This window comes from Scophthalmus maximus, chromosome 13, assembly GCF_022379125.1.
Source record: "Scophthalmus maximus strain ysfricsl-2021 chromosome 13, ASM2237912v1, whole genome shotgun sequence".
Taxonomy (NCBI): Eukaryota; Metazoa; Chordata; class Actinopteri; order Pleuronectiformes; family Scophthalmidae; genus Scophthalmus; species Scophthalmus maximus.
In genome coordinates this window covers 4,438,515-4,452,466 of record NC_061527.1, presented here as the reverse complement: position 1 = coordinate 4,452,466, position 13,952 = coordinate 4,438,515, and the positions used below count along the sequence as shown (strand labels likewise).

General features: G+C 42.3%; 1 protein-coding gene across 3 annotated transcripts in view; it reads left to right on the top strand.

The window, feature by feature from the left end:
* atp11b (ATPase phospholipid transporting 11B (putative)) overlaps positions 1–13,952 on the top strand; it is a 45,807-nt gene that overhangs the window by 21,939 nt on the left and 9,916 nt on the right. For 2 of the 3 annotated variants that reach the window (XM_035646908.2, XM_035646907.2), the window contains exons 19-29: positions 1,097–1,300; positions 1,572–1,725; positions 1,853–1,955; positions 2,233–2,378; positions 2,537–2,596; positions 3,011–3,138; positions 3,379–3,517; positions 4,591–4,656; positions 5,189–5,292; positions 5,504–5,669; positions 13,270–13,430. In XM_035646908.2, the coding sequence (XP_035502801.2) occupies positions 1,097–1,300; positions 1,572–1,725; positions 1,853–1,955; positions 2,233–2,378; positions 2,537–2,596; positions 3,011–3,138; positions 3,379–3,517; positions 4,591–4,656; positions 5,189–5,292; positions 5,504–5,669; positions 13,270–13,430 (1,431 nt within the window). Of the gene's footprint in view, positions 1–1,096; positions 1,301–1,571; positions 1,726–1,852; positions 1,956–2,232; positions 2,379–2,536; positions 2,597–3,010; positions 3,139–3,378; positions 3,518–4,590; positions 4,657–5,188; positions 5,293–5,503; positions 5,670–13,269; positions 13,558–13,952 lie in introns of all 3 variants that reach the window. The other variant, XR_004795548.2, reaches the window with a different exon arrangement.

The window sequence follows — 13,952 nt, the reverse complement described above, 5'->3', positions numbered from 1 at the left end:
ACTTTTAAAGATCACGTACTTTATAAAGAAAGCAGCTGCTGCAGTGGCTGCAGAAGTGAAGTGCAGCTACTAAATCTAATTATCATTGTTTAAAATAAATGTTAAAGGTATGCTCGTTTGAAATAATGTGAAACATAATATAAAAAGTGGGGCATTATATAAAACAGGAACAGATGGTTTAACAGTGGGCAGGAGAATCTCCAGCAAACAAACAACTTATAGTCTGCAGGGAGACGGAGACTCCTCCTCTGCAAATGAATGTTGATACGAGTTTACATCCGCTTGCCATCTGCTCCTCACATAAGCCTCTCGCTTCTTCCTCTCCCTTTATATCTCTGCTCTCTCTCTCTCTCCGTATGTGCTTTTTCTGATGTTAAACTGGTACACTAACGTCATTGCTTTTCAGCAAATCAGCATTGACTGCATGACGTCATCCATTATGCTATGATTTGCTCGACTATCAGGGAAAGTTCTCTCTCTCTCTCTTTTCTTGGCTTCAGAATCAAAGGAAGACAAGGCAATGTTTTCAGTCCAGTATGTGTAAAGTAAATCTGATAATCATAGTGGTATACAGAACTGTTGTCAGAAATATGATGGATACTGTAAAAACAAAAAAAAAGTTTCCCCCCTCTCTTTCATCAGAAATAGATAATGAGAAAAAAAAAAACATGAATGTCAATGACCTTCAGTCTGATCTTTTTCTGTTTAAGAAGTCTTTTAAACTATAACTTCCTATAACTCTCACCATTTGTTTTGTTTGTACTTTTTAAAACAGGTTTGTCCATACTCATAGACTTTACCTATCCAATAAACAGAGCTTCAGGAGAGAGTAGAGTTACACCCTAAATTCATGAATAATGAGAACTCTAGTTGACTAACAAGCCTCCAGGGTGTGACCACATTAAGTGCACAGCAACAAAAGCAGCACGCAGCCAGCCAGCAAGCTACGTCACCTAAATTTCCTTTACCCAATTTAATTTTGAACATGAATCGCTGGACACTTTGTGTTTTCACAATAATGTACATGGAACATGCTGATGGAGTTTATTATTATTTATTATATTCTCTCCTTATTGCCCCCCCCCCCCCACCTCAGACTCCAAGACAAAGTCCAGGAGACCATTGAGGCCCTGCGCCTGGCAGGGATCAAAGTATGGGTGCTGACGGGGGACAAACACGAGACGGCGGTCAGCGTCAGCCTGTCCTGTGGCCATTTCCACAGAACCATGAACATCCTGGAGCTTCTGCAGCAGCGCTCCGACAACGAGTGCGCCGAGCAGCTCCGCCGACTGGACAGGAGGTGAGAGCGTGATTCTCCTTTTTGAAAAATATTGTGTACTGATAACATTAAAGTTTTATTTTGACGCTATTCGTTTAATTAATCTCCCACACTGTCTCTTCCTTCAGTGTAAAAGAGTCTGGAGCTAACCTGTATTCTCTGTGTTCAGCAAATAACATTGCCTTTGCGTGATGGGGAGAAAACCCCTAGCGCCATTGTGACCCCCTACCCACTGTTCTTACTCTCCATCTCTTCTATCCTGTTATTTTCTGACTGCCGTACTTGTTCCCAGGATAAAGGAGGACCATGTCATACAGCACGGCCTGGTCGTGGATGGGGCCAGTCTGTCTCTGGCATTGAGGAAGCACGAGAAGCTCTTCATGGAAGTGTGTAAAAACTGTTCCGCCGTGCTGTGCTGCCGCATGGCGCCACTGCAGAAGGCAAAGGTAGTCAATAAAAAGAGTCGCATCAATTTCAGTGCATGAGCTAAAACGCAGACTGTCATTGTGACGGTCTCGCCTCTTTCTTTTGCTCTACCTTTACTCAATCCAGAAATCATGTTTTTCTGTCCAGGTGGTACGTCTTTTCAAAACATCTCCAGAGAAACCCATCACCTTAGCTATTGGGGATGGAGCCAATGATGTCAGTATGATACAGGAAGCCCATGTGGGCATAGGTAAACACACACACACACACACACACACACACACACACACACACACACACACACACACACACACACACACACACACACACACACACACACACACACACACACACACACTGTCTAGTACTGGTCTGTATTTGTTTTCCGTTTCATCTTCCGTGTGTGTGTGTGTGTGTGTGTGTGTGTGTGTGTGTGTGTGTGTGTGTGTGTGTGTGTGTGTGTGTGTGTGTGTGTGTGTGTGTGTGTGTGTGTGTGTGTGTGTGTGTGTGTGTGTGTGTTTCTCCAGGTATCATGGGGAAGGAGGGTCGTCAGGCCGTGCGAAACAGTGACTATGCAATTGCCAGGTTTAAGTTCCTGGCTAAACTCCTCCTGGTCCACGGTCACTTCTACTACATTCGAATAGCTACGCTTGTACAGTACTTTTTCTACAAGGTAGGGAAGTCACGGCTGTTTTGAGTTTAAATGTATTAATTCGAATACACACAAGATTCTGTGAGCTCAAAAAAAGGATTTTTATCAAGACTGCTTTTAGTCACGTCTCCTTTCACTGCAGTGCCTTTACAATTTCTTTCTGTCTCTGTCTTTTCTAGAATGTGTGTTTTATTACACCCCAGTTTTTATACCAGTTCTTCTGTTTGTTTTCACAACAAGTAAGTATCTTTATCTCTTTCACGTTTTCATATATCATCGTTGTTTTGTTCCTGTAACAGTCAGTAGATCTTCTTAGTATGTTTGACTGATTTTTGTTTTTAAATTTGATATCATGTACGCATGAGTTTCGAAAGATTTTCATCGAGATTCAGTCATGTTGAGTTGCTGTCGAATCTCTGATTTCACTTAACCGCTCGTTAATATTTATGTGACATAACTTTCGAGCTTGAAAGTTAATGTTTGTAAAAACGATGATGAGATATTAGACTTAAAACAGTGTAGGGTTACAGAAAGAAGCTTTGCTTCACTATAACCTATAATATGTCAATTGTAATTAGGTAAGATGAGCAGAGAAAAGCCACTTTAGCTAATAAGTTTGTGTTGAGTGAAATGCTGTGTTGTGTCCACCCCAGACTCTGTACGACAGTGTTTATCTGACACTGTACAACATCTGCTTCACCTCGTTGCCCATACTGGTGTACAGTCTGTTTGAACAGCTGGTCCACCCACACGTTCTGCAGAATAAACCGGGCCTGTACAGGTAAGGCTGCCGTTTGTTTGATTGTTTGTTGTGAGAAGCTTCCAATAGCAAAGTTGGCCGATAGAAATTAGATGCCACATGTAGTTAGGATCAAGCGAAAAACAAAGTTTTCTTTTGCTGCTATGTGGATTCTATGTGGCCCATAATTTTTTTTTTATCGTTTTATGGATTTATTCATCTTGGTGACATGTTATAGTGAACTTTGATACTAAGGGGGAAAAAAATGTTTGTGTCCTACAGGGACATCAGCAGGAACTCTCTGCTGTCTTTTCGGACCTTCCTGTACTGGACCCTGTTGGGCTTCTGTCACGCCTTCGTCTTCTTCTTTGGATCGTACATCCTGATGGGAGAAGACACCACACTTATGGGCAATGGACAGGTGTGTGTGTGTGTGTGTATGAGAGAGAGAGTGAGGTTTTACTCAGTTTTTTACTCAGTATCCGAGGAGACATATTATGCTCATATTCAGATTCGAGGCGTTTCATGAGCAGTGTTTTCTGTCGGACAGAGAAGCTCCCTTTTTTAAAATTTGGCAGACCTTTTACACCCACGAAAAAACTACATGACACACTAGAGGAAAGGGGAAAAAATGAAAAAGCATAATATGTGCACTATTAATCCCAGCTGAGAATATTTTTCCAAAATCGTATTAGAAGAATGTTGCAGCTGGTTTGATTTCTGCAGTTACTTCTTCTCCTTCCCATTCTGTCTCCTTGTTTAACAGCCTGTGCTTCTCGTTTACAGTATGTTTAGCATGTACGTCATTCACTGGTTCTCCTTCTTGTAATTTGACCTTTTTCTTCTTATCATATTATACTGTGTCTCTGGTTCTTCATGTGACATCAGTTTTCCTCTCTTTTACTTTTCCGCTGCATATTCTGTCTAAAGTTTGGTATTTCAGAAAACACTCACTCGGTATAGGCCTCTCTCTCGCTTGTCTTGTTCCTCTATCTTTTGTTGATTACTTCTCTTCTTGGTTTCTTTTCCTTCTGCCTTCACGCTGTGCATGTCTTCAGATCTTGCGAGCTAACAGGCAGTTGGTAAGAGTCTGCTCTACAGCTCAATGCATGTCTCTTTTGGGGGGGGGTTCAATGAGATTAGGAAGATTCCTCATCATGTTTTTTTACTGGTTATAATTCATGCTCAGAAATACTACATTGTTTTAAATGGAATCCGTAATCATTAAGTGTCTTGCTTGGTTTCCATTATTAATTGTGGTGAAATTCTAATTGTTCATATTATGTTTTATTAGTTTGCTCTTGACTTCAGGAAGATGAAATCACAAGTGGCACATGAATGATTTTAACCATGTGTTAGGATATGTTACCATATCGTTATATTGCCGTTACTTTGGAAATGGCAATATGGATGTAACGCTCTTCTTCTTTGTTGTTTCAATGTGATATTGTTGATTGTTGTCCTAACTTGTTTACTGTTTTTACTGTTTCATAGATGTTTGGAAACTGGACGTTTGGAACGCTGGTCTTCACAGTTATGGTCATCACTGTCACCTTAAAGGTGAGTTATACCTCATCTCAGGTTTTCACAACCAGATATTCTATTCTTGTACTAATAATGTTTTTGGTTTGTTTTTTTAATTGTCATCAATTGACTTTTAATTTTTATTATTATTTTTATTATAATTTTTCGGATGTTATTTAATACCTACTTAAGAATATTTTGAAGACCCTTATATTTTTCGATTGAGTCAGGGGACTAAATCAAAGGAAACGCCTTTGTACGTGTTGGGCCTACATCATTAGGTCGCCAGAAATGCATCTTTGTATGGATGCTTGTGCTTCTCTGAGCTTTTAAGTCATTTTGCAATTAAAACCTTTTTTTTAAGACGACCTTGCTTCAGTGCCAGTACGGATTACAGTATGGTGTGAAGTATTAGGATGATGTCAGTGGCCATTAATAGGAGAAGATTATTGGTCAGGGGTTTGGGTCAAGGTCTCTTTTACAGCACTGAGGCAGATCGCTTCAGTTTATTGAGACCTCATCTGTCGCCATCTCACTGTTTTACTGTCGTGTGTGTCTATGTTGACAGCTCGCTTTAGAGACTCATTTCTGGACGTGGATGAACCATTTTGTGACATGGGGTTCAATCGCCTTCTACTTCATCTTCTCTCTCTTCTACGGAGGCATCATCTGGTAAGAGCAGCTTCTCACTTCTTCAAAACTGTGCAGAGGCTGTATACACTTACATGTGGTAGAACATACTCTCCAGTGGACATGCAGTAGAATAACTGGAAGATTAAATTGCAATTATAACCACTGATAAGAAGCATAAAAAATAAAAATGTTCTATCTCCTTCTTCTGCCGTACTGTAGCTCACCACTTTTTCCTTCCGTCTCCCTTCAGGCCATTCCTCCACACCCAGGACATGTACTTTGTGTTCATGCAGCTGCTATCCAGCGGTTCTGCCTGGTTCGCCATCATCATCATCGTCATAACTTGCCTCTTTCCCGACGTGGTGAAGAAGGTCTTCTACCGACACCTGCAGCCCACCAGCACACAGAAGAATCAGGTAACACAGGGATTCCCTCAGAGAGGGATTTTGCCAATCTGGGAAGCTTTCGTAAAGAAAATCCAACACAATTGTTCCAAAGTGGAGTACTCTTTTTTTCCTAGGACAGTTTCTTCTTTTCAAACTGTCTGAGATTTAATAAGACTTGTCTTGCACCCTTCTGGCCTGACTCCAACCGCCATTGTAGTCACTCTTGTCCACAGCAGTTCACAAATCACTGTTGTAGTCTAGTGAAATGCTTTTTTCCTCTGCTGTGCTGCATTTTTCTGGGGAATTCACTCTGAGTACCGCAGATGTTTTGATTTTCTCCAAAGTTGCCTTTGTGCATCTCTGCTCTCGATAGCAATTTTGAATGTGTGAGTATGAGAACCAATCATAGACCTAAATCTGCATTGTTTTATCTGACTATGGCTTAGTGACTGATCAATAGGTCCAATTGGATTCTAGTAGGGCTGCAACTAACAATTATTATTTTAATTATTGATTCATCTGTCTTATTAAGTTTAAAGAGCAGAGAAACCAGAAAATATTCACATTTAAGAAGCTGTAATCATAGAATTTTTATAACTACTTGAAAACTACTAATTTAGTAATCGATTACTAATTGATTAACCGTTGCAGCTCTACAGTCTACCTCCTGTTAATACTAACTGTGATAGAAATGCTAAATATCCATTTCCAAAGGTTTGTGTTTTCGGTCAGGTCTGCAGGCTCAAAAGTAAATGGCTCAAAGGTTCCAAACACACTCGTATCACAAAAATTTAAATTATGTTTCATGTAAGGCGGCAAAAGCCTGGAGGGAGAATATAAACCAAAAAGTCAAGGTACTATATCAACTTCTCGACAGAGAGAGAGCGAGAGAGACAGAGAGAAAATGTTCTGACTCACGTAGTTTCAACAGCTCATTATTTTCTCAGCAGAGTCTGTGGTCACGAGTAATCCACTGCTCCACACAAACAGCATGGTTCCATCCTCATGCACACACCACATGACTCACCTCTGCTCCGGTTTGCACAAACACACACACATCACCTGTCAGCAGACCTGCACTGTTGATGTATTGATATGTCCAGCTGGAGACTATTTACATTTTTAGCTTTCCTCTTCTCTAAACTATCCTTGTTTCTCAGAAAAACTGTGTTTGTTGTTTCTGCTCCAACATTTGTCCAGTTTTGTCTCTCTCTCTCTCTCTCTCTCTCTGTGTGTGTGTGTGTGTGTGTGTGTGTGTGTGTGTGTGTGTGTGTGTGTGTGTGTGTGTGTGTGTGTGTGTGTGTGAGAGAGAGAGATTTCTAACATCTCTGTGTGTGTCTTTTTCTGTGTGTTCTTCCTCCGGCCCTCTCTTGTGTTACGCCCCCTGGTGTAGATGTATTCCAACCGTGTGGCAATAGGAGACGACTTCATCGCTCTGCAGCCTCTGTCCAGAGCCAAGAGCCAGCTGGGCAAAATTAGGTAGAAGGAAATGAGACTGATTCAGCCCTGGGCTTGAAATTCATCTGAAAAGAAAAAATCAATTAAAACTAAACAAGTATCTCCGGAGTGCTTAGTTCAGGAACAATTCTTCTCATCATTAGATTTCGCCATGAATCAATATAATGTATTTTTTGTGAACATTCAGCTGCTGTGTACTGGCTTATCCTTTTCCCCAGCACTGATGATACTCACTCAAAATTTTGTTTCTGATCCATTTGTTTGAAATTGTGCATTTTAGGGCTTCGCCTAACAGTTATTTTCTTAAGTAATCAATAAATCATGTCTATGCGTGTCACGTAGTAAACTTAGTGATTATATTTACTATCGTATACAGCAAAGAAAAGCATAAAAGGCCTTCAATTGAGAAGCCAGAAACAGAAACTGTTGGTGTTTTTGGCCTGACAAATTACCAACACGAATTATCGAGAAAAAAAAAATTGCCCCAAAATTTTTGTCCATCCATTTTTTTTTCTTTGATTTCTAACCTTTAATGAGACACATTTTACATTAAGGCTTTAAAATGTATTTCAAAAATATGCGATTAGATTAGAAATGTGTTTGCAGATTATTGTTCTGCATAAACCATATAACATACCTCTATTTGTCATATATACAGTGACAATTAACTATGTGTGGTCAAAACTATGTATAAAATATACCTGCTTAAACGTCAAGATAGTTTACAAATATCATTCCCTTAAAAAGTCTTTGTTTAAAGATTACGTTGTAGATTATCGATTATCTCGCAACATTACTTTATGGAATACGCACTCCTTGTTATTACGTAAGACTGAGATGTTCTTCGTCCCAGGTCTGGACTTGATTTGGTCCGGCAGTGGCGCTCACCGCCATGGCTTGTGCTGTTAGTGATGGAACTCGCCTTTTTTATAAATTGCAATGTCTGTCTGTGACCGCATGCCCTGGACAAGCCAATCAGCATTCTCCGTGATCGGGGGGGATGGGTTAAACATATCTGGGCCTTTTGTGGCTGTCGGAGACGACACAGGAGAATGTGACATGAAGCGTTTCAGCCGCTGCATGCGTGTCGTTTGACATAGAGAATGAGCCCTCAGAGGTTTACTGCCTGCTCCAGCATGGCGCTGTCATCACTCCCTCCACTGCATGAACTAACAGATGAATGAATGAATTGTGAAATCGCCTTGGAATCCTCCCTGACTTCATTTCGTCTGCTCCCCTGGCTCCCATTATACGATATTGTGATGCAGGGACTGTATTTGTGGTTTGACTTATAATTCAAGAAGCATCGTTCTGACTGTGACGTCCTGCATCTGCATCAGCCACATGGTGCGGCTCCACCAAACCACTCCCTCTATCTAAAGCATGGTCAATCTTGACGAATGCCCGCAGATCGGTTTCACCGCTTGAGAACGCCCTCCTTGACTCGGTGTTGACCACCTGCATGGTTCTTTCAAGCAGACCCAGAGAACAAGACTGGGCACAGCAGCATGATTTGGTGCCGTTAGAAGCATGAGAGACCCCTGTGTTATTATCACAGCTATGACTCGAAGATCATGTGTCGTCATAGTAGATATCGTAGTTAACAGCCCGCAAGAATCATGGTACACAAAAATGTGAGCTTTCTTTAGTGAAGGGAGGAGGTGAACTAAGCATAACCGTTGTAAAGGTGAGATTTATTACAGGGCTAGATGAACCCTAATAAAATGGCAACTAAATCTATATTTCAAGCTTTTAATAATATACATGCAGGTCCCATGATCCCACAAACGTCACTGAGCAGAAACAACCTGTAGACTTGTGCATCACAGAAGCCCATGTGCGTCACGATAAGGAAGGCAGCAAAGCATTTTATGCAAAAGAGTAATTTGTTTGTTGAATCGGTAGAACTACACAAGATGCTCTCACCGGGTTCATGTGCGGCATAATGCAATTTATTCAGATCTGCCGGAGGGGATTCCGGTACCTCTCTCTCTTTTATTCCTAATTAGATTAGAGGGAATTAATCTCAAAGGTACCCAGAAGGCCCCTTTGTGATGCCTTCCTACCTTGTAGCTGAGCAGGTTTATTGGTTTGGACACTAATAGATTTTTGCTCTTATCTGCGCGAGAAGGACTCTTTAGCCCCTTGAGACATTTGGGACGTCTGCAGCTTCTTTCTGCTCATGTGTTGCTCCATTTTACTGCTATTTCTGAGCTTACTGGTACCAGTGTGTTAAATTGTCTCTGCTTTCGTGAGAACACCCCCCCCCCCCCCCCCTTCCTCCAGTGACCTCATCAAACCACTCGAATTATGCGTCTGACCTCTTCCCCAGCAGTGATGTATGACTTTTTCACAGTTCCCAATTAAATCGTGGTTCCGATTCTGCAGCAGGGGAATAAGACATTAATGTGCAGCGTCTATGTTAAAGCTCGTTGGTGAGGTCACTTGTGGAGAGCTGTAAAAAAGAAAAAAAAGAAAGGTGACCAGGATTAATAAGTGTCTTTGTGTTTGTCGAGCTCACTGGAGAGTGAGGGTCAAAACAACTGCCCTCTATTAACTGCCTCCCCACGGTGCAGCACAGACTGACCACTAACTGACTCATACATCCACTCGTCGGTAAATAAGCAGCACTTAGGAAGCATATCCACATTAACTTTGGTTGTTTAGTCTTATGTCGAGTCCTAAAAACATAAATGTAAGGTAATGCCAGTGGATACTTCAAATCAAGAATCCTTATAAACGAGGCCTTGTTTTAAGACGTACACTTGCTTTTAGAATATTCTGTAAGAACGAGGAATTATCTGATCCTATTAGGCCTGTCACGATAATTACAGTCTCGCTGCTTCTGTCCCCTCCTCTGTTAGTATGATTCATAAATCACAGGTTGGGGGAATAAAATGACAGAAAATATGTATTTCTTAGTATTTTTCTAAAATGTTGAATATCGTTTCTCTCAGCCACCACACAAATCGTGTAGCACCCGCACCAACGACCAAGCTCACGTGATTCAGTATCAAACAATACGATAATATTGTTTATCGCAATAATTTCGGGCACAATATATCGTGCATCAAAAAGTAGTTATGGTGACAGGCCTAGATCCTATCCACAAAAAATGAACTGACTTGTTTCTACAGAGATTTTGAGATTGAATATGAGACTTAAGACTGGATATGTTTTGCCGTGTGATCGGTTAGTGACCAGGCTGGCTTTACTGGTTGCGTTGCCATGTCGATGTCTCACCCCCCAACAGTATGACTGGTGGTTGAGATGGTCGACCAGCCAGCGGGGCTCACTGTAAGCATCTTGTGTCCCTCAGATGGAAGAGGGTGAGGGTTCAGTCGGCCCAGAATATGACCCTGTTAAAGCCCAGCGGAGCCCAGGGGAGGACAATTGGCACCTGCTAGCTGCTTATCCTCCCCCTGCTGCCCCCGGCCCAGACCCCTGCTCCCCTAGGTAGTACCGTACATGTGCTTCACTCCCATCGCAATGTGAATTTCTCCGGCATCATGGCCTCGCCTGAGGACCAACCATCCCTCTGCAGCCCTTATTGGTGGATAAAACAACCTGCACCGTGGTCACCCTCCCCTCCCCCCATGGCTGTATGCCCCTACCTGTAAAAAATATTATTCCTGTATGTCTCTCTTATTGTCATAGTTCCTGTATGAATGCACAACCCCCCCCCCCCCCCCCCCCCCCCCCAAATCACCCATCCTTACCCTTGCATGAATAACCTAATCTTCCTCTACCCATAAATGTTCGACCCCCCCCCCCCCCAAATCCTGCCCTCACAGTTACTAGTCCTATAAAGGTTCAGAGGTTGGAGAGAGGGAGAATGCTGTTGGCATGCCGAGGTCCTTGTCTTCCATTTCCCACCATATTTTGTAATGTTCGTCCATTTTGACGTCCGAATGATGTTTACATTGTCGGCTTCAGTGAGTATTTTGATATCTCATAAAATCCTTTTTGCATTTCAAGTTTGACTTTTAGTTCTTTTATCTTTTTTTCTCTCTATAATTTTAAGATTTGTCAGTGTTTTATGTTCTCTACACAGAGCTCTTAGGCTTTGTCTGTGCCTTATATCATAACTATAAACCCAAACATTAATGTTGCTCTGAACCAACATCATGTGCTACATAAAAGGACAGTGAAACATGAATTGTAGCTGAACTGTGTAGCGACTGTGATAAATCAGCCAGTGGATGATGTCAGCCATATAGCTTTCACTGAGGCCCTGGACAGTTCTTCAATTCAGGCATCTTGTTTTTTCTCAGAAAACCCAAGTTTGCTCGAGAACTGTTAATCATATCGTTTGTTGGTTATAGCATTTCATCCTGGAGCTAATGAAAAACCATCAGCGTTTATCTCCCAAGTGGTCAAAAAAACACCAAGGACGCCTCACCAACAGATAAACACCGGTCTGGGATACATAACCATCCGTGGCTCCAGTTGTGGATTGGCTGGTTTTCAGTCCCTGCTTTCTGTGGGTTTGGAAAATAATCCCATCTTCTCTCTTTGCTGTGGTGATTCTTGCGATGCAGTAACAAGGAATACATTTGTAAACACGGTAATAATGAAGAGCAAAAACCATGCATTTTACAGTCTTCTTCAGAGACGCCTGACAATGCCAGCATACTTCGAATTTCAGTTTGGCCCCGTCTGTGTTTTTCTGTTGTTTGCCGGCCAGGAGCGCAAGAGTTTGGTTTCGTGCCAACAGTGTCTCCAATTTCTGCTGCAGAGGAAAAGTAACAACGGCAACATCACAAGCCAAAAGCAATGTGGAATATACAGGGGTCAACACAGACATCCAGCCACAAAGTGGAGCAAGTTTTGGCTACGGATGATCAAATATGAAAGTTTCCAACTAAGCACATATTCAAAATATGTGACGTCTTCATTCTAGACCTCGAAGAAGCATTGTAGATTTTCCTTGGCTCTCCGAGTTGTTCAAACTTAACAAAACTTTTTCATAGGGCGGCACAGAGATAGACAGGGAGCTGCTGTACCCTTGACTAAAAAGTTTTGATCTTGAGAGTCAAATGATGCCTGTAATTGATTAAAAAAAAGGACGAATTTATGCGGATTTATGGACCAGATGGGTCACAAACTTTACCCTGAGGTTAAATCTAAAATTGAGACGTCCTGTTATGCTGTAAAAAAAAAAAAAAAAAAAAAAGAATATGGCAAGTTCAAGATGCAGATGAGTGTAACGTCACTCTCTGGTCTCTGTTTCGTCTCTCTGCTCTTCGCTCACACCCTGTCTCTCTCCCTCTCTCCTCTCTCGGGTGCTGACTCAGATCAACACAGCCACCTGATCCTTCAGGTTTCTAGGCAGCAAATTTATTCAGCTTCGTCTTCCGTTGCCAGTCGGATTTCTTGCCAACTTCTGCATTCGTACAGACAATACGTTGTGTCGGTTTTCACGTTCATGAAAACAGAAAGATCTGGATAGATGATGACAATGCTGTCTTGTTTTGAAAAATCCTTCTTGAGCATTCTGTATTTATTTTAAAAACAGATGTTATAGTCTGGATCTGGTCCCAAGACATTTGATTGGACTTCCTGAAATCTGAGAATACCACATATTTTATTCAGTTATAATCCCAGGACACAAATCATCCAATCAGTGCAAAGAGTAGATTATCACGCACCACGTAAACGACAAGGAAGTGAAGGAGCTCAGCTTTTTATTTCTGTCGATGAATGTGCTCGACTGGCCTTGGCTCACGGTTAGTTTGTGCCGCGGGATATGGATCGGATGCCGTTACAATTTTTTTTTTGTTTGCCTGACGCAGCCAAACGTACGAGGCGAGAGCAGACAAGTAGAGTTGTTTGACGTCGCGTTGGTGTGTCCCTAATTTAAGGCCTCATATGAATACAGTGGGATTTGGATAATCTTGTCAGCAGGTCGCACCTTTTTTTTTTCTTTCTTTTTTTACTGATGTTATGATTCATGTGTTTATTTGCAGCATTTCAACCCCTTGTGAGGCATGTTTCGATGTTTTTGTTCTGTACATCATTGTACTCGTGACAGCATGCTATACGTCATCCTGCCCTCACCCTCATCCTCCTCCCACAGTGTGACAGTCAACCTGTGTCGGTTTGGTATTCATTTCTTCTTTCTTTGTCCTCTCTCATCTCCTCTACCTTCTCCTCTTCAACCTTCCTCCAGTCTCTACCAGCCCCCGCGGAGACCCTCAGCTGTGTGGAGTCCCTGTGCTGCTACCAGCATGGGCAGAGCGGCTGTTCCCGCCTGGCCCGCTTCCTGGAGCAAATGACGGGCCAGTGCCAGGCCGGTGCCAGCCATTGCCAGGCGTCCGGCCGCAACAACAGGTGGGGAGGACCGCGAAGCCTACTAACAATGGTTACGAAACCTGACGATCCGCCTCCACCTCTCGGTTTCTAAAATTTAGGCTGCAGTCCCGACTGCTCTAGGCCCTAACGGGGCCACAACGAAACTGTAAGTTTTTCCTGTTTACGATTTGTAATAGGTTGAGCAGCATACGGCTGTGGGGGGATCTGGGTCATAGAGAGACTGGTGTTAAGGGTGTGGCTTAGCAGGACTCTGGGGAAAAACAGCTGGAGGCTGAGGATGTGTGGATCGAACCACTATGAACTGTACTATCAGATATCAGAAGTCCACATTGGAACAGGCTGGACCTTTTTAGATTAAGTCGACAGATTGACGTTCTTCACCTCATAGTGTATACGATCAGAGGAATATCACTTTCGCCTTGTAACCAAAACCATAAGAGACCAATGACTGAACAGATTGTGACGCCCCATTGCCGTCGACGTAGCATGCAGATGTTGATGTTTTTGGCCGCCTTGTCAGGGGAAAAATGTGTGTCCCAG